The sequence below is a fragment of the Brassica rapa genome, chromosome A09 (genome assembly GCF_000309985.2).
Source record: "Brassica rapa cultivar Chiifu-401-42 chromosome A09, CAAS_Brap_v3.01, whole genome shotgun sequence".
Classification (NCBI taxonomy): Eukaryota; Viridiplantae; Streptophyta; class Magnoliopsida; order Brassicales; family Brassicaceae; genus Brassica; species Brassica rapa.
In genome coordinates this window covers 18929450-18949470 of record NC_024803.2, presented here as the reverse complement: position 1 = coordinate 18949470, position 20021 = coordinate 18929450, and the positions used below count along the sequence as shown (strand labels likewise).

Sequence of the window (20021 nt, the reverse complement as noted above, 5' to 3'; positions counted from 1 at the left end):
GCAGAGCTTATTTTCGTCGAGCTTCAACGGAATATTGAAGCGAGAATGAGTTGTTCTCCCGTTTGGCAGTAGCAATGCGGCTATTCCTGAAGAAGCAACTGGTAGAACGATTTGTTTTCTTGAGCGAAGTCTGGATATAATAGCTGGAATAGGAATATTTTTCCTGTGCCCCCTGCGCCATATACAAAGAAAAGTTTTCCCTCTTTTTTATCAACAGAGTCTAAGACTGATTCATAGATCGCACGCTGCTCAGCATTAAGTAAGTTGTACTGCTTGTCATGTCTTAGTGTTTCCTCGGAAACATCGTAATCCATTTCTTGGTTCCACAAACTGTTTCCCAATTCCTTGAGCAAAACATGGTTGATCTTCGGCATATCTTTAATATCATTTAAAGAGCGATCTTGCATGCGCATCAACTTTTCTACTTCTATCAATGTGTATTGCTCCAGGGTCTTATCGTCCAGTTCCAGATTCGTTTGACCTAAGATCCTTTGCCTCTTGTGAAGTATGTCCTCGCTCATTGATTTCCATGAGTGTTTCCATAGTCCTTTAGGGCTTGCAACGAAGCAATTGTTTAGGAATGTGACGAACATATCACGGAGCTGGTATGGGGTGGCCCTTCGAGCACCCTCTGACATACTCTCGAGCCATTCAACATCATTGTCCAAATAGCCTCGTGCGTGGCAAACTGATTTGATGTCAGGGTATTTCACGTCGTTGTATGTTTTTAGCTCGTCGTAACTTCTAGGACCCTTAATCTTATTAATGAAGACTCTCAGATAGTATCGATCACCTGCTGAAGGATGGACAGCTACGACTCGGCCAATGGTTTTTCCTTTCTTACGTTCAGTCCACACTTTAGCATTGTTGTTCCATACAAAATATTAAGGAATCTGCACATATGTTAGTGTCCGCGGAAACTCTGACCTTCTGCATAAAACCATCCATTCAGTGAAAATTGTCTTCTCGATACCTGGTTTGCGAATTACAAGGCCGAGGATATCTGTTGATTTAACCGTAATATTATGTTCGCCTTCCAAGTGAATGATAAGCTTCTCAACTGATGGCTTTCTTTTGTGTATGTGGAATGCGAAAGTCCGCCACATAGACTCACATGCTGATAAATATCGGGCTTCGATGTAGTCTTGGATCTCATTGCGTTGCCTGACGACTTTCTCCTTTGATCCTCCGGATCCTGTGGCGTCAGATGTAGCTGCTGTATTTCCATTCTCAATAACAGCTGTTGCTCGGTCAACGCCCTTGGTTATGTACTTGAATAAGTATTTCACCGCGCTTGTACGATTACACCATTCAACATTAATATGAGCTTCGTACTTCTTCACAAGCTTAATGTTATGAGGTACGACAAAAGTGTTCTCTAGTACAGCCCCAGCTTTTACTGTAGACGCATCGTCGTTTCGGCGTCTACGATATAACACATACCCGGATTTGTCAATTGAAGTGTTGTCGTTATACGGCCGAGGATACTTTTTCGTGCACAAGTTTTTTTCCATACACGGTGAATTCGGATTAAAGAGCCCACATGGACCATGGATCATGTGTTTTGTGACTAAGTCGTAAGCAGCTGGGTCTTCCTCCTTGTTTGGGAGCTCGGCTGAAATTATTTCATTCACGTCTTCTGCACTCGGTGTTCTGGTAGAGTTTCCTAACCAGAATAATATATGTGCATGAGGGAGACCTTTTTTTGAAATTCTATTCGGTGGAGAGCTGCCTTGTATGGCTTGAAGAAAGTTCCTGCTTTGAAATCCTTGAGCAGTTGATCTAGCTTCATCTTAACGACTCGACATTCGATGTCTGGTCTAACATTCGGGGAATCTCCACCGTATTTCTCAAGATGTTCTTTAATCTCGCTCCAGTTAGGATTGGCCGTCATCGTGATAAACAAATCAGGATTCCCATATTTTTTGCAAATAGTCATAGCATCGTGATATTTCTCAACTAAGTACCGGGGCCCCTCGGTGAAACTTGGCGGCAGTATAAATCTCTGACCAATAATTTTAGCATCAGTGTCACTTTTGCTTACAGCATCAAGGACATTGCTGTAGAGCTCGGCCCGCAAGATTTCTTGATTATTCCTTGCCCACCTCAATCGATCTTCTTCAATTGCTGTATAAACATCCACAACGAATTGGTGGAGGAGACGGCCGCCTTTAATCAACGTCATCCCTTGATTAAGACGTGTTTGGATTAGAGAAGCATAGTATTTCCGTATGGTCACAAAATGCCTTGTTCTTGAAGTGCCTGTCTCAAGATGCAGGGGGATTTCTGGGTGAAACCCATATTCGCCATACGGAAACAGAAGCGGGTACTGGAGGCTCATGTATAGAGGGTGATCGTCACTTATCTGCTGCAAAGTGTCAGATTGGAATTGCACCACTATATCTCGTTCTCCAATTGTTGATGACATATCACCCACGATAAGGCCTGCCACCTCGTTCGTACTCGGAAGATCGTATTCTTTCCTATTCCCTTTATCTGAGACCAACCTAATAACAAACTCTGACCCGACGCTTTCGCAGTGGTCTCGTGCGCGTCGAAAAATCTTAGCTAAACAATTATTCTCGTCAATCATCTCGATGAGGAGCGCTAATGTTGACTCATCGAGATTACCTTCTGCTGAGGGTTGCCCCATCGCATTTAAGCGGTTTCTGACCTCGTTGCCCGTATCAAATATATAAAGCTGGAGATATTCTGGGAGCCAATTCTGTGGTGGGTTTGGATCCGTATGGTATAAGGACCAGGCGCGTGGACCACACTATAATCCATTTTCATTCCAACGGATGTAAATGCAAGTACAGAATTATAAACTCGGATAGTATCTCGAAACCATCTAGTCTGAAGAAGTTTTTCTAACAGGGCTGGGGGCTGGTTGATAGGTGGAAACCTGATTTGGCCATGGTTACAGCAAAGGGTGAAAGTTGGTTCACCTGTTTTGTGGTCCGTGCCGGTGCTTTCAGAAGTCCACATTAACGCGCCACATTTTGAGCATGCTAAAATTGGGTTTTCATCAAGTTTTGACGTCGAACATTTTTCTGAAAAATATTTGTTATCAGTTGTTAAATCATAGTTTATTTAATATCTTAGGAATTTAACAGAGCTCTATGAATTATAAATTTACTTTTTTAAAATTAAAGTTTTTTTAAATTAACTTTTCTTAAATTTTTTTTTATAAATAAAAATAATATTTTGGAGATTTACTATTTCAAAATATATTTTTAATTGGTTTCTTTAAAAAACTATTATGTTGGAAAATACCTTTTTGAAACTAAATATTTTATTTTTAATTTTTATATTTGAAATTTTTTTTTTTACTCTATCGAAAACAATTTTTTAATGAAAAATAATATTTTTAAAGATTTATTATTTTCAAAATTAATTTTTAGTTGGTTTTTTAAGAAAACATTATGTTGGAAAATTCATTTTTGAAAGTTAATATTTTCTTTTAATTTTTTATCTTATGAATTTACTTTTTATTTAAATTATATTTTTGTATTAATCGAGTCACGATTGTCGGCAACAAACATCACCTATATATATGTTACTCGGAAAATTATAGGGGCTTAAGTATTATGCACCTTTCTTTTTTGGCTGTCTGCGACGCATTCCTTGTGGAAGTGGTAGAGCATTTGTATCTATGCATAAACAACGTATATTAGAATTATAAATGTATTAGATCCAAGTAGATTTTATTAGCCAATAGAGCATCAGCAACGCTGATACTGATGGCTCTATAACCAAGGCAAATTTTTTTAATTTTTTTATTAGTTTTTTCAGCTTTTAAAAAAAAAAATAGTAGCCAATCGCGGGCTCCCATGTGGCGATGGAGCCCGCACACAGTAACATATCTGTGAGTAAAATGATCCTTAGCTAAGGATTAAAATAAATAAAGTTGACACAGATTCTTAAATTATTTGGGTCCCATAAATTATTATAATAATTTAATTTTAAGGATTTTTGGTTAAGGATCAGCATTGCACATGCTCTTATGCGTACCTCGTGACGATGCCAAAGTTCGTTTCGATAGCAAGATGGCCTTTCTCATATTACGTGCATTTTTTTGCTTGACTATTAAGATTAAAATTTGTTAGTTTAAAAGAATATAGCATAGGAGATACACATTATAGTATTATTTGTTACTGTAAGAGTCGCAATCATCACAGCCACCTATCAAATTAAATATGGGAAGTTAGTTTTTTTTGATGAATAAGTTTTGTTTAAGATATAATACTATGATCCATATAAACTTACAGTCGTAATATTTGGGTTTGAATATTGGTCGGTCATTTATACTGAAAACATACACAATTTAATCACTGAGATGAGACAAATTTGATCATAGTATCAAATATTTTTGATAGTAAATACATACCTTTCGGTTTGTTATGTGATCCACGTGGACGGCCTCGTTTCCTTTTGTGCGTGTGTCCTCCTGTAATATTTGTATTGTGAACATCAATTAACTATTTATGTTAACAGTACATTGTTGCATTTAAATATAATAATAGTGTTGGGCGTGTATTTATTTTATGTTTCAAATTTTTGTTTATATTAAATGATGTATTTGTAGCTTTTAAACATAAATTTATATTTAAAATTAATCATTGCAGTTATAATAAAAATTAAAATTGAAATTTTAATAAAATATTTTGATAAAAATTCTAAATTTCCTAATTAAAATAATATAGTGGTGGTCATAATTTTTTCCAATTTTAAAATCTTAGCATCCTTTTAATAATAAAGAAATTAATGTATAAATACATAAACTATATAAATATATTTCAAACTATAATTTCTATTAAGAAAAATTTGCAAAAAAAAAATAATCTTGCGCTGATGTTGCTAGGACTAATCACTCTGGTTATAACAAACAAAAAATATGTCAACTCAAATTGCTACTCTTTCCAAGTTTTTAAATAAATACAATTTCATACAAATTTGTACTAATAATATAATTAATCACCCAAATAGGATTATAAGAGATGATTACAATTTCATACAAATTAGTACTAATAAAATTTATTATTAAATTAAGTAGTAAAACTATTTTTCACAAAAATATATACAGCATTGTCCTATTAGAGCATACGACAATTATTTAACATATCATGTCCTTCCCCTTCCACATATTAGAACATATACTAATTATTTAATCAATGGTTTGTACGTGTAGGTCGGAGGGTGGATTGAACGGTTGATCAAAGCCCTCACGGTTTTGTCGAAGAAAGAAGTTAACGGACTTACCTGCCGATTGAATAAGTTGGTCGGAGGGTGGCGTAACCATTACGTTTACAAATCTTCTCACAGAGCCTCAACCTTTCCTCCAACAACTCAACGGCTCCCTCCCTTCACACCTCTGTCACTGGTCGCGAAGATAGTCGAGTACGTTTGAAATCCTTGACCTTTACTCCAACACGCAACGGCTTCCTCCCTTCTCGCCTCTGTCACTAACCTGCGAAAATGGTGGTATACGTTTCTTGCGGCTGTGGGAGAGGAAGATACGTTTTTGGAAGAGTTAGGTTTGTAGTAGAATTTAAATATAACATAGTGAATAGCAGATGAGCTAGCCTCTCAAAATGATTAGTAGAATTTACCTACATAATGTTTTTTTTATCGTATATCCCCTATATATTATTTGAGAAGCATTGCAACATTTTTTTGTAGATATATGTCATCACTAAAATGATTCTTAGAATCTTTAGAGAAATAGGTTAGTCCATCTAAATATATAATAAGCTTTTTATTAAACCACAATAAATACATTATTAATGTACTTCATTATTTCCTTAAATAAGATTACAGAATTGCCTAATGTGGCTAAAGTATATATGACAATTAATGATTTTGAATAATAAAGATTTGATAAAAATAAGTGTGTATTATAATTATATTTGTTTAATTTCAAGCTATTAAAATAAATTAAACAATCATAGTAACCATATAATAAAAACTAAAAAAATTATTTATATATTATATTTTGAATTTTAAAAATGAGTATAAATTACTAAACTGTTAAAAATTTCACATTCAAATTTTGTGATCTATGATTTAAAACTTTTGTTATGACATGATACAAATAATTAAAAAATAATATAAATTGAAAGTCTCATTTAATAAGTATCAAAAATAAAAGATATGTAAATATATGTATCATTTTAAATTAAACTATATGCCATATAAAAATACATAAATATCTTAATTTTGAAATTTACTTTGAACATTTTTTTGATAAAAAATTTGAAAAAAATATTGACAACTTAATTTTTTTAAATATTATAAATTATTTAAACCATTAATTCCACATTGAAAATTTTGTTATCACTAATTTAGACTTTTTGCTAAAACAGATACAAATGATAAAAAAAAATATGAACAAAAAGCATCATCTAATAAATATTAATATTAAAATATACTATATATGTTACTATCATTTAAATTTAATTATATATCATATCAAATAGAAAAAATATTTTTTCGATTTATAAAATTTATTTATATGTTCGCACCAATTTAATTATATAAGTAGTAGATAATGATTTTTTATTCAATATATATTTATTATTTCATAATATGTTATAAACATATATTTATTATTTCATAATATGTTATAAATATATAATATATAAAATAATTTATATATTTAATGTTCATTCCGCGCAAGGCGCGGATCTTAACCTAGTATTAACTTATTTAAGAAAAATAAAACATATCTATAGAGCGTCTTAAGATGATTTAATATGTGAACTTATACAATACAAATTCAAATGTTCATGTGATTCATTGTTTCGATTATTTTAGAAGACGAAGTATAATTATATGTTTTTGAATAAAACTTATCAAATGTATACGGAAGATAACCACAAAATAGAGGAGAGCCTAAATTGGAAGTAGAGAAAGCGTATAGAAGTTTATATGCTGTATTAATGGAATCATTAACCGAACCGATCAGATCCTAACTATTTGAATTGTGTATCGTCGAGAAAGAAGGTTAGATTATATATTTACTAGCGGGTTATATGACTTGTCCAGAGGGTGGGATATCCATTCCTGATGAATCCGATGATCCTCTAATCCAACCTGTTATCAATCAGGTAATTGTATTATCTTCTTAATATGTTGAGTTACAATAATTTGCTAACTTACATTGTTTATTGAGGATTGTCCGGCAAAGAAGATAGAGAACGTTGCTGGATTATTCAAGAAAAAGATAGGTTTTGAGGAGGCTCGTTTCAAAGAATACGGTTTGTATGAAAGATAAACTTGCAAAGATGATAGAGAACGTTGTTAGACTTGTGGGGGAGCAATTACGGTTTTAGAGAGTCTTGATTTAAAGATTACTATAGTATTTGGAATGATTTAGTCGAAGTTGTAAATGTTGGATCAAAAAAAAAATATTTAACATTCCTTTCTCATGAAGATTTGCCGTAAATATATGATCAATTAATAATCATTTATATTAAAAAGATCTTTGGTAGTTATGTTTTTTAAAAAATAATCATAGCGACGTAGTCAATGGTAAATTTTATCCTATATGCGATAAAAAAAATTTTGAATTCTCAATAATGAATTATTTCTGTTTTCTTCCATTGAGAGTTTATATTTGGCTATGGTGCTACTTTTATTTAGATGCATCGTGTTAGTACAGGAGAGATCTGTTAGCCTTTTTTAAGTTTTTATGTTGTGTTTCTTTGGCGTTCATGCTTTGGTCGTTTAGTCAAGTTTATATTTGCGAATTATATGGACCAACACAATGTGAGCTAAGATTTAAATTTTTTTGATTCAGAGAACAGAGGAAATTCAACTTCCAACTTTTATAATCCAATACTTTCAAAGCGCAACCAGACCTAAACAAAACCTATCTTATAGGATAAAAATGCACCTACTTAAGACACTTAGTATAACTATTTGAAAGAATGATTCTCTGTACGAATAAAACAGAGTATTTTCTGTATTTTCAACATTAACATTAGGCAATGATATCAAACCAAAAACATATTGCCATTGAGTTTACAACCTGTAGAATAAGTTTCATACGCAAGTTACTTAGCAAAATGGTCATACGTTAGCTACATTAATAAGAGAACGATGGACTTAACAAAAAAAGTAATTGGCTATTACACTAACATAGCCTTCTACGTCCCCTTGGACCACTTCCTTCACTCCCTTCACTTTCTGAGTCATAGATGGGCAGACCTCTTCCTATAGATTCTTCGTCTCTCGGCAACAGAGGAACTTCTCTTTGAAGCACGAAGAGCTGATAGATGAGGTTTGGAAATATCAGACTTGTATCCAAATCTGTAACGCGGGCCATGTTGATCACTTGTTCGTACACAAGCTGGCCAAAGTCGATTTCTTTACGCTTGGCAACAGCATACAGGAGGCGGAGACGCTTTCTAATCATCAGATCAGTGTCCGGACCTGGAAGCCAGTTACGCTCACACACACGGTACAGGGCTTGGAAGGGGTTGAGCAGAGCATTTAGATTGAATCCCTTCCATCCAGAGCATTCGCCTCCAGTGAGATGTGTGATTGCCTGCTTCAGCACAACGTCTTTCCACGGAAAAGAATGTTTGACGGGCGGTGTTATCATCAATTGGTTGATTACCGCGGGAGAGAAACGGTACACATATCCCCTAATAAGAGCTCCATCCTCATAGAATGGTGTGTTAGAGATAAACTCTCTCACAACTCTAGGACAGAAAGGGTTCACATGCAACACCGTGTAACACCACCCTATGTTATCGATAACCTTAAAAGCATCCTCTAAAAGACGATTTCTAGGATCTAAAGAAGCTTGAACCACAAAACCTCGGAGACAAAGAGATTGATACCCGATTTCAGTTTCGTGGCTGTGATGACGCCGAGAGTAACCTTCGATAGGCGGAACGGTCCCGGAGAATATCGATCGATTTTCTTGTAAACATTCATCAAACGACTTGAACGGGACTCGCGATCGAAAGTGATAGCATTCTCCATTTGCGTTATCAATCTCGCTAAACCTCTGAATCCTAGTTCGAGCAGAAGAAATTTGGTCAGCCATGGCGGTGAGAATCGATTGGAAGCGGGTGAGAGATGGAAGAGGAGGAGTCTGTTTTCCCTCGCTAAAAGGAAGAAGAAACAATTAAGTATTTCTGAACTGACGTGATTGTCAAATTACCGGGTCTTCCGGATGATTATTATTTTTAATATGTTTGCCATATTTTGCAAAGTGTGTCTTTAGTCCAGTGGAAGAGGAGCCTTCGTATATATATGATCTCTGTCTAGGGTTCGAATCCTCATATTAACATAATTTTTGTTTTCGGCAAATACCTCTGTTTGGCCTAAAGAAAGAGTTAAGATACTTAATCGTTTAGTGTTATAGTTTTTAATATCTTAGATATTTTTAAGAAAACATATATTTTATAATAATTTATTTTTGGTCAAATAATTCATCTAATTTCCATATTTTATAATGACTATATCTTCAATATTAGTTGATGTAACTACCTTTTAGATTTCTTGGTGAATCTGCCTTATGTACCTATATCAATCAATGAAAATTTGCATAATTTTGGAATTGGTTGCTACTTAACCAAGCGAGGTAGCAAACACACTAATCTTGCTATTAGAAAGAGGAATATTGTTGAAAGCCAGGGAAAATGAATAATTGTTTTAGACTTCAGATGAAAGCCTATATGACCACTTCAAGAGTGATTGTCAACTTCATATTTCCGGATGAAGTGCTGGATGGGATCGATGGAGCTATCACAGTAAAAGCGAGTAGCAGTGGTTGTGGCGAGAGTCAATTTCCCTGTAGTCATGTAAGGTAAATAAGGTTAACGATGTGAACTAAGTTATGTGAGTTATAGTATTTGGAGTAATTCATCTATCATATATCCTTATCAATTGCTATAGGCATTCTTATAAGCAGACAATATACAAATATATCCCTAAAATAGATACTAATCATTACCTTTTATCACTCTGGCATTGACGCTTGTGATGAGTAGAACTTTGTATCTCATTACTGACTTGATATGCATGTCTCTAAACAAAGCAGAAGCATTGTCCGTTATTACCAAGCGGACTATTCTGGAACTGCATGAAACATGCAAGTATATATGAAGTGGCGCTGAACCAAAATTGGAAACAAAGGAGTGGAGTTAACATGATTTGTATAAAAGGAGGTAGATGCTCGGTAACTGTTCAGCAGTAGACCAACTACAACCTTTGACGCTACCCTCGGATTCTGGAGATCGGTTCCTTGAATCAATTTTACTTGCCCAACCACATCTGGCATAATATTTTTACTGGCTGGAAAATTATATTTTGTAAAGACATGTTTTAAAATATGTAGTTGCTTACCTGGTAAGTAATTGGAAGCAGTGGCGATGTTGATCAATAGCCTGTATCGGAGAGTAAGGAATGTGTTGTGAGGCATCATCGGGATTTTCTCTTCCATTATTTCTATCGATGTTGACCTGATGATGAGGATAATGTATTGTTGAGTGGTGAGATTGTATCGTTGGGTGTTTGGTAGGAGGGACAAATATTGAATTTGGTATATCTCGCCCTCTTGCACGATCTGAGTTGTTGCCTCTGGAAGTGTTTTATCTAGCTTCCATTCATAAGTGTTTCCCTATTTTCATATCATAAAATATATAAACATTTGTTTAGTGGTTTATTTATAATGGAAATAGTAAAAGTATCACATACCTTGATGTCAATACAAAGGAAAGATGTCCCAAGATACTGGTTATTCCTTTTGTGATTAAAAATACGCCACATACGAAATATACGAACCAATTTTGGTGACATTGTCAAAAACTGTTCTCTGGTAAAATATGAGCAAATACATTAGATTAATAGTTCACCACAATTGATTTTAGCTAATAAAGTTAGGTTCTTTGATGTTTAATAGCAATGCCTTCTGATGAGAAATAATAACACTACAATAAATCGGATGCAAAGAGAGCATATAGTGTGAAATTTATATGAACTATAAGAATTCTGGGCCAAAAGCTAACTCCTAACGGTTTTCTACATCGTGAAAACGTTATGCTCCGAACAAAGCACTAACAACAGAAGCAAACTTATAGCTTGAGCACAAATATTAATTCAACACAAACTTGCTTCTGTGAAGGTTGTAACTGAAGGGTGGCGCTGTGGTTGAGAGAGACTGCGGAGACATTCTTCGTAAAGAAAACGTGTGCATCTATTGGCTAGCAAGCAAGGGTTATTCATATGCTCAATTGGAGCAAGTTGCCCAAAACGACATATTACGAATATATTTCTTATTTGGATGCCAATCTTAGAAGATTACATTTGTTATTATACATATATGCATGTGTTAGTATAAGCAAAGTCGTGTTCATGGGTCTATTTTTTTTTTATCGTATTGTTTATAATAGTGAATTCATATTAGTATGATACTGCATGAAATATTAATATAGATGCTGGTCTTCGAACTTGGTATATATTGGTTTTATTGGTTCGTATTTGATCTGAGAATTATAATGGTCTCCCTGCATTATCATTAACACATAAATTGTTTTATACTTTTATATATGCAGCATATTGGATAATCAAAAATTTGTTGGTTGATTTGCTGAAAAATTGTTTGATTTGTGATTCCAAATTGCAAAAATTAGAGATTTTTATGAAATATAAAATTAGAGTTTTAATTTGCATTAGAGGGACACACAAATCTCATACATAGGAAAAGAACAATATTGTTATGAAGCAAACAGAACATTGATAATCAAAATAAAACATACGAAGCAAATATAGCATATAAAGCAAATAACACATTTGTGAAGCTTGTAATACAAACATCACAGCATTAGGAATATTAGATAGATGTTTTAGCGTCGACCCTTACGACCACGACTCTTTCCTCGAGCTGGCTGTGGTTGAACTGAGTCGAACGCCCCTATTGCCCTCATATAATGCAGGTAATCTGGGTCGATGTCTTCTGGCCGATCCTCAATGCGTACCAATTGATAGCGTTTGCGCTCGGCTGTGGTCAGCTTGTATACATTAGTTACTCCTGATGTTGAGCTTTCTTGGGTGCTTATTGATGAGGCTGGCTGAGCTGTGTTGACCTCTGATTGTTGTGAATGTTGTTGTGGCTGGGTGAGCTCTTTGACTGCTTTTTTGCTTCCATTAGAGTTGCTAGCTGGAAAAGTTAACCAAAGTTAGAGATTTGACTATCTCTACAAACCGAGACTATTGGTAGATAAGGAAGTAAAACGGTTTTGGCCATTATGATATTATTATCAAAAATTGAAACACAAAGATATCAATTCAGCAAAATAGACAGAGAAGATGACATTTGAAAACAGAGCTTTGTTTCTTCTTGTTCCGCGGCTACTTATTACGATCAGAATCAGATTATAAACAAAAAAGTAGCAGGCGTAAGTAATGTCAAGACTATCTCTACAAATCGAAACTGGACTATCTCTACAAATCAAAACTAACAAACCTAAAGTCTATCATAAGGCTTCGTATCTTTTTGGATCTATGAGGCTTATGGTGTATTCGCAAAATTTGTCCAGATCAACGTCTAGATGTCGCTAACCTGTGTAAGATGACGATGTAATCTAGATTGTGGTGGGTGGAGACAGATTTGATTAGCATGGTGGAGGCTTTGAGATTCCGTGGGCTTGAGATAGGTAACGACTTATGAGAGAGACTTGTTGTGTTTTGAGGAAAGAGAGAAAATTAAGGCTAGTAAAAATTTTAGGCTACTTCCAAAAATTTCGACCTATGAGAGCTGATGGTGAGATTACGTAGTCTCAACTATTAACCTCAACCGTTGGATATGTCAATCAATGGTATAAGTAGTTTTTTTTTTGGTCTCTCCTCAATTAAATACTTAACTATGGTTCTATTTTTGATATCTTGGACTGGTTAAGCATTTGAAAAATATTAAATGAGTGTTATCAATATAGTAAAAATATTCCAATGGATTGGCTTTTTTATTTGTGTGATTCTTTGATTTTTTTATTAGCATTTAGATATTTTATAATATGTTCACTAATACCATATTTAACGATTCACTCTATTTATTTTGTTATCATAACAGAGTTATTATAAATAAAATGGATACTACTCCAATCGTACTATATTTTAGAGTGAAAATTATATTAAAGAATAAAAACAATTAAATTTTCCTATATATAGAATAAACATATTTTTACTATATCACAAAATAATAATTTATAATGTGCTTATAGATGCTCTAATGCAGATGTCTTTTTCCTATCCAATCAAAATAAAAAAGTCTTGTCTTGGGGAAAATAGTTTTTCATAAATATTGGGACCCTACGCGGAAGGATCGAAAATATTATTTATGGAATCACATTGCTAATTAAATTGATACCATAGAAATGCTAAATACCACTTTCATGATATAAAAAATAATAATATAGATGCAAAGTTATAAATAAAGGGAAACAAAGAGTTTTACTCAAAATGGCATTCTTAATATAATTTTAATAATATAATAAGCATAAAAATATTAGGTAAAACGGAATATTAGTTCCATATGGAGAGAACTTATTATTATTATTTTTTATAAAAGTAAAGTTGAAATCTGCATAAGATGGGATAGAGGATTTCTTAAATGCTAAGCAAGCGTTGTTCTGCATACTGGGCAGGTTAAGTTCATCTTGATCATGCATAAGATGAACTCGTGATGATACGAATGGTTGCATACCAAGGTGTTCAAATCTCCACTTGCACCAAGCTCGTTGTGGCAAATTGCGCAGATGTCATTCTCTTCGCTGGGGATGGAATCTCTTATGTTGTTTCGCAGGTCGATTGTATAGACGTCGAGACCAATTCTACTCCAAGCTTGTGGGTTGAAGTCAGTAATCTTAACAATTACATCTAGATCTGTACCTGTGACATCGTCGAGTGTTGGAATAACTCCAGCGACATAGTTAGTAGTCTCATCTATAATTTATATCACCGAGTCAAAGTTGATTTCATGATACTGAAGCATATACTCCATATCGCTGATTGTACCGTCGTCTAGGTGGCCATTACTTGATGTCCTCAGTGCTATTGATATTCTGATTGTTGTTTGCTGGGTGTTGGGCCTCTTGATCTTAATGGTGAGAGTTCGTTTGGGAGATGAGCAAGCTGGTTTCTTCTTGTCGCTTAGAACCAAGGTATACGGTGGTGGATGACTCATCTTTAGTAACTCGTATGACTGTTTGCTGGAACCGGATATGAGATTGTATATGATGACAATTATGTTGATAACTTATTTATAATGTCTTGGTCAAACTTTAAAGGGGTTTATTTTTCATGAAACCTCTCAAAAAACAAAAACGTCCATAACTTACTACAAATTAATTGTTTATAGGTTTCAGATTCATAAATTACTAACTTTATTATGGTCTTCTGTTGTTGACCATATCCCGATAGTATTATAAATTACTAACTTGATTATATTACATACAAATAAGAATTATGTTTATAAAAAAAAAGTATACTGTACAGAAGTTAAGATAATTTATTCAAGTTTCCGAATGTTCTTTTTTAATAGTTTGAATAGTTTTCAAAATATAAAACACAATTACTACCCAAGATCAAAAAAAGAAAACTGCATAAATTTTAGAAACACTAATATGAACAAACTCAACATAAACAAATGAACCAGCAGACCATAGAATATCCAAATAGAGCATACGATATCATAAATAATGTCAACTCAAATACTGAAGAAATATATTTCGTTTTCTACTATAAAGTATTAAAATTAGAAATGACATAAATGTCAAAAAAAATACAGAAGAAATATATCATAAACAATATGGAATATATCATAAAAAATACCGAATAAATATATCATAAACAATACTGAGGAAATATATTTTGTGCTAAATATATCATAAATAATACGGAAGAAATATATTTCATTTTCTACTACAAAGTATTAAAATTAGAAATGACATAAATGCCAAAAAAAAAAGTATACTATACAGACGTTAAGATAATTTATTCAAGTTTCCGAATGTTCTTTTTTAATAGTTTGAATAGTTTTCAAATATACAACACAATTAATATCCAAGATCAAAAAAGAAAAACTGCATAAATTTTAGCAACACTAATATGAACAAACTCAACATAAACAAATAAACCAGCAGATCATAGAATATCCAAATAGAGCATACAATATCATAAATAATGTCAACTCAAATACTGAAGCAAATGAACCAAAACAATACTGAAGCAAATGAACCAAACTTAGTCTTTCAACAAACTGAAACAAAATTCGAAGGAAATAGACCAATGCGTAGTCGGTCAACAAACTCAACCCAAGTACGGGAAACATGTTAGCCACATTTAGCACGCTTAGCAATGGAAGAACCTTCCTCACCATTACCACTTCCCAAAGCCACCTCAGTAGGAGAGACAACCACGTCGGCTGCTAAATCGCATCCAAGCGCTGAACCATCAAGAGGGAGTACCTTGGTGACAGTTAAAGACTGAGTCTTGCCTTCCAGGTTGTGCTTTGATATCTTGATAACGAACGTGCGTGTCTGTCCAATGATATCAATGAGGGCTTGCGGCACCGGGACTACATGTCCATCTAATGCGCCCTCGTAAGCCTATACAAATTTAAACATCTGTAAGAACACAACCAAAACTGATTGATGGAAAGGTTTGTGATTACCTCATAGTAGCTCTCAACCAATCCGGAGGCTTTCTTCCCAGTTAATTCCTGCCCAGCATCACCGAGAACCACAAAGCTCGCATAATCATTGTTGTCATAGACGGAGAGCTTAGTGAGATACCTGTTTCACAGGCACATTGGTAATGAGTGTTGAAGTTGTGTATGACAACAAAAAACAAACAAACTATAAGTACAATTCTTACTCTGCAGCACCAGTAATCTCAGTCTTTCCACACTTCTTACACATAAGCGTGGTAGGTCCTTTAGTTGCTTTAGTCTTGCACCTACCACAAGCGATGTAATACCATGCGGAATCACGCACAACATCATCAATAGTAGCTGTACACTCAAACCAAGCGACCTATATTTTGCAACAGAGAAGATAGTCAATAACTTTTCATATCGCAATGCAAGAATTTAAGAAAGAGATGTCATACATTCGCATCTTCTTGCTTCATGTAAGAGAGTAGCTCCCCTATAGTAGCTGTCTCAGCCTTGGTCACAATCTCAGCATTAACTCTATTAGCAACTTCTGAGTTTGACTCAAACCTGAAATGTTAAAAAAAAAACCAAGCCGTTATATAGAGTAAAGCTTTCGTTATGCTACACAAGTCAATACATAACAAGCCAAATACTCCCTGGTTGCTTGAACGTCCATAACAAAAAATACCCTTGAAGATGATAGGGATGACAGAGACAAAGCACCTGTAGCATAACCAATTTTCCATACCAAATAATAAAAATTAGTCAAACAAATTGAGCTTACTACATCTATAAACCACAACAAAAGCTAAGTATTACGAACCATCAAAACGCTTAGGATTCACAGTTGTCACTAAAATAACACTTGGAGGTTTTCCAAGTGATTTAAACTTCTCACACAAGTCTGTAGCTGCCTTGTCCCATAAGTAGAGCTTCATCACAGGACCACTGTATCAAAGCGAACACATGTATTAGGCAAAAACATATACGTATAGAGCTTCAAAAAAAGAACTTACTCATATGTCTGAACATGAATCAGAATTCGCCGCATGGAAGCTATTTCGACCTCGTCCAGCACAAGACCCTCGGTAAGAGTCTGCTCATTCACCAATCTAATATGACCAATGTAATCTGCGTGTACAAACAGAACTTGCATATAAAAGCAGCACGTAATCATCTGATCAACATAAACAGATGAGACTGAGATATCTTACCAAACAGATCCCCTTTGAGGTCGCAAGCCGCTTCGAACTCTTCATAACCATGGAAACGAAATCGATCTTCAGGAAACCGTATAGAACTATCTGTGAGAACAGATAGTACGGAGTTCCATGAGAAAGCAATGGTGACGTCTGGATCAGCAACCCGGTACACCTTCTTGGTCTTAGAACCAAAGTAGTTGTTGAGTCTGTAAGTGGAATCGGGGATCATATGTCGCAGATAGGTGTCAATCCTCGATGGTGGGATGAATCCCTGAATCACAGTGCCCTGTTCAAAACGACGAAGTAACGATCGTTATTAATCTATCGAGAATGACAAAAAGAAAAATTTTTCGTAACAAACCTCTTCGTCGATCAGAAGCATCTCTAGACCAATAAGGATCTTCGTGAATGCGTTCCTGGCCTCCCAAAAATGGATCAGACGAAACCTCAACTCGCCTTCCTGTGGTCCAAACGTCACATTTCTGAACATCACGACGCCATCGTTTTTGTCGGAAGAGACGTCGGAGCAGAAAATGGCCTTGCCGTTACGTTTCTTCGAAGAGGTATCACCAGAGACGCCAGATTGGCCAGTAGGTTTCATCGGTGCGACGGAGTGGGTCATCGGTGCCGCGGAGGGTTTCATCGGTGCGGCGGAGGGTTTCATCGACGCGGCGGAGGATTTCATCGGGGGACGGATGGTTTCGTCGGGGAGGCGGAGGGTTTCACCGGGGCGGCGGAGGAGACAGCGTCCTTTCCGTTAGGTTTTTTGGAGAGAAGATCGCCGGAAACGGAGTTTTCGCTGTTGGAATTCATCGGTTGAGAGAGTATTGCGCGTAATCAAACTGGGGGAATGATCGGGGTTATAAAAGAAATAAGAGAGAGGGATGCGAAACGAACCCATTAATGGAGGTTTAAGGAAGATTTGATGGAGGATTGATTGAACAGACTTGAACCGATAAACGGAAGAAGTGGAAAGGACGAAAGGGATCAGATCTTAGGAATCAGATCGTTGTCTGCGCAAGAGAGAAGGAAGCTAGGGTTCGTCAAGACGTCTCGAGGAGGTCCTCTCTGTTTTGCGTAAAGTAACGGGCTTACGGGCCAACTCCATATCAAAATAAAACATCGAGGCCCAATCGATTCTGACGTGGAAGAAACACGCGACGCCATTGACTAAATATTTCATCCGACATGGAGGGCCTAAACGATGAGGATATCCCTTTTTACTTATTGTATGATTACGTTTACTCAGTTCTTAAATTCTACCACGAAAATTTGCAAGGTCTTATCAGAGAAAATGAAGGCTACACAGAAAATCACAAAAAGTATAATCCATAACTGGAAGCATATCAACTCAAATTTTGATGCAACAGTTGAAATCATTTTCACTGACAAAAAGGTAAGCAAATATCAATCTTGAAATCCATAATACTACTTTAAATTATAGTTTAGAAGTCAAAATATACCATATAATCACGGGTCAAAACGGATTTGAGTTCTAAGTATTTTTTTTTCTATATGTAGTCGACACTATTTGTATCTTTGAATCAATACTATAATCGTTTTGGTATCAAAACTATTTCATCCAATAGTTTATAAGTTAAAATAAACCTTTTTGTCTAACACAATTTTTTTTCTCTATATGTAATTAAAAGTAGTTGTCTCTTTGGATCAATAATATTTCTCACGGATGAGATGCTTGCTTAAGTTGAAGAACTATTGATATATATATATTAGTTCATTTTAGTTGTGTTCTAACAATATTGATGTTGTTTTTGTAACATGTAAAATGGTAACAGAAGTCATGCCTCATGCAAGAAAACTTACTTTGAAAAAAAAAAAACTTACTTTGAAAGTAAGGGAGGTACGTGTCTACCTGTTAGAGAATGGAGAAACATTGTACTCCAGGACTGATCTTTGCTTTTTGTTGATATACTAACAACGATCTCTCTTATTATATCTACATAACATTAAAATAAACTCTTTATAAGCAAAAAAGTCCTCATTTACAAGACAACTCTATATTACATTATTACGAGGCTTATATGTGTATTGTAAAGCTTTTTTTTGTCGAATGATGACACTATCGTCCCGCCCTGCCCCGCAGTTAACAAAAATCTCTATATATACTATATATCTATACATTTTTATAACTGTTAAAACCGCACCGCAGTTGAACCACTTGTCCCACACCGCTCAAACCGCAATCACCATTCAGAACCTTTGTGTCGAGTTTGATTTATGACCCTTTTTTTTTAACATCAATTTGACTTATGTCGAGTCTCAATAACCTATTAAATAACATGAATATTTTTACAACGTTGTATAACATATAATTTTGTAGAACGTACACCCGCACACCACTATGAAAAAACATGAATATTTTTACAACGTTGTATAACATATAATATTGTAGAACGTACATCCGCGCAGACGCGCGGATCAAAAGCTAGTTATATTTAAATTTAATGTTTTCTTGTAGTCTGTACTGTGGTTGTATCTTTGGATCCAAAAACCGTATAGAAATTGTCTTACATTACGGGTGATTTATTGAGTTAAGGAAAGAGATCACATCTTGACTCCACAAATTCTTCTATTTCTCGATTTCTTAAACGTTTTATACTCATATATTATCATTTCATTTGATTTTTGTTTCGTGATTTTCAATCGGGGTTTTCGCGGTCCTACAATTTCTACGATGATCAAAAGTTGAGATTTGGAACGCGCTTTGAAGATTAAAGCCATAATCCAGATGAATCGTAGCTACCATAAGGACTAGTGTTATGCAAAATTCTACTAAACTCTAGCAATTGGAGAAGAAGACCTCGAGATTGACGGTGATTGAAGCCAAGAAGTAATTAAAGGCAAGAAGAGCATGCAAGCAGCCTCAAGAAAGTTTGAGATGAAGATCTGCAAGTTTTCTGGTGAATTTTCCGGCACCGTACGGATTGGAAGAGCCACGAGTTGACCAAGTGTCCTTTATGCACTTCATCATTGTCTTTTAAGTTTTGGACTTCATTTGGACTAAATTGTATTTTGAGTCTGTTTGTATAAGTACCCTTTGGGCTTTTCTTTAATGCAAACAGTACTTTTTTTGTTTTTGATCAACAATACAGTTGACAGAAAAAGAAAAAAACATGACTACGTCTCATCAT

At 34.8% G+C, this 20021-nt stretch overlaps 3 protein-coding genes across 6 annotated transcripts; all 3 read right to left on the bottom strand.

The window, feature by feature from the left end:
• Nucleotides 1–80: 80 nt before the first annotated feature.
• LOC117127729 lies at nt 81–1514 on the bottom strand. Its single transcript, XM_033278377.1, has 2 exons — nt 974–1514; nt 81–856 (listed from the first exon to the last, which is right to left on the bottom strand). Exons 1-2 carry the CDS (start codon nt 1512–1514, stop codon nt 81–83), a joined length of 1317 nt encoding a protein of 438 aa, XP_033134268.1.
• Nucleotides 1291–16258, bottom strand: LOC103833959. Of its 4 annotated transcripts, XM_009110006.3 has the most exons (5): nt 16123–16258; nt 15889–16046; nt 15686–15806; nt 12578–15620; nt 11656–12175 (listed from the first exon to the last, which is right to left on the bottom strand). In XM_009110006.3, exons 1-4 carry the CDS (start codon nt 16141–16143, stop codon nt 15345–15347), a joined length of 576 nt encoding a protein of 191 aa, XP_009108254.2. In that variant the 5' UTR covers nt 16144–16258; the 3' UTR covers nt 11656–12175; nt 12578–15344. The 4 variants fall into 4 exon arrangements, with proteins under 4 accessions (XP_033135776.1, XP_033135777.1, XP_033135778.1 ...); XM_033279885.1 differs by lacking the exons at nt 15686–15806; nt 15889–16046; nt 16123–16258 and adding an exon at nt 1291–2616 and having other exon boundaries at nt 12114–12175; nt 12578–15345; XM_033279886.1 differs by lacking the exons at nt 12578–15620; nt 15686–15806; nt 15889–16046; nt 16123–16258 and adding exons at nt 1291–2616; nt 12482–12562 and having other exon boundaries at nt 12114–12175.
• LOC103833958 lies at nt 16250–17613 on the bottom strand. The gene is made up of 5 exons (XM_033279884.1): nt 17231–17613; nt 16882–17155; nt 16684–16798; nt 16491–16615; nt 16250–16390 (listed from the first exon to the last, which is right to left on the bottom strand). The coding sequence occupies exons 1-5, from the start codon at nt 17552–17554 to the stop codon at nt 16284–16286; spliced, it is 945 nt and encodes a 314-aa protein (XP_033135775.1). The 5' UTR covers nt 17555–17613; the 3' UTR covers nt 16250–16283.
• Nucleotides 17614–20021: the final 2408 nt, after the last annotated feature.

What these genes read in the sequence shown, in the direction of transcription:
- LOC117127729 (XM_033278377.1), bottom strand. Translation starts at nt 1,514, where the DNA reads ATGGAAAAAAACTTGTGCACGAAAAAGTATCCTCGGCCGTATAACGAC. An exon ending in CCTTGTAATTCGCAAACCAG is followed by an intron (nt 857 to 973) that starts GTATCGAGAAGA and finishes ACAATGCTAAAG; the next exon opens with TGTGGACTGAACGTAAGAAA.
- LOC103833958 (XM_033279884.1), bottom strand. Translation starts at nt 17,554, where the DNA reads ATGAAATCCTCCGCCGCGTCGATGAAACCCTCCGCCGCACCGATGAAA. An exon ending in TGCTTCTGATCGACGAAGAG is followed by an intron (nt 17,156 to 17,230) that starts GTTTGTTACGAA and finishes CGTTTTGAACAG; the next exon opens with GGCACTGTGATTCAGGGATT. An exon ending in CCTCAAAGGGGATCTGTTTG is followed by an intron (nt 16,799 to 16,881) that starts GTAAGATATCTC and finishes TTGTACACGCAG; the next exon opens with ATTACATTGGTCATATTAGA.
- LOC103833959 (XM_033279885.1), bottom strand. Translation starts at nt 2,593, where the DNA reads ATGATTGACGAGAATAATTGTTTAGCTAAGATTTTTCGACGCGCACGA.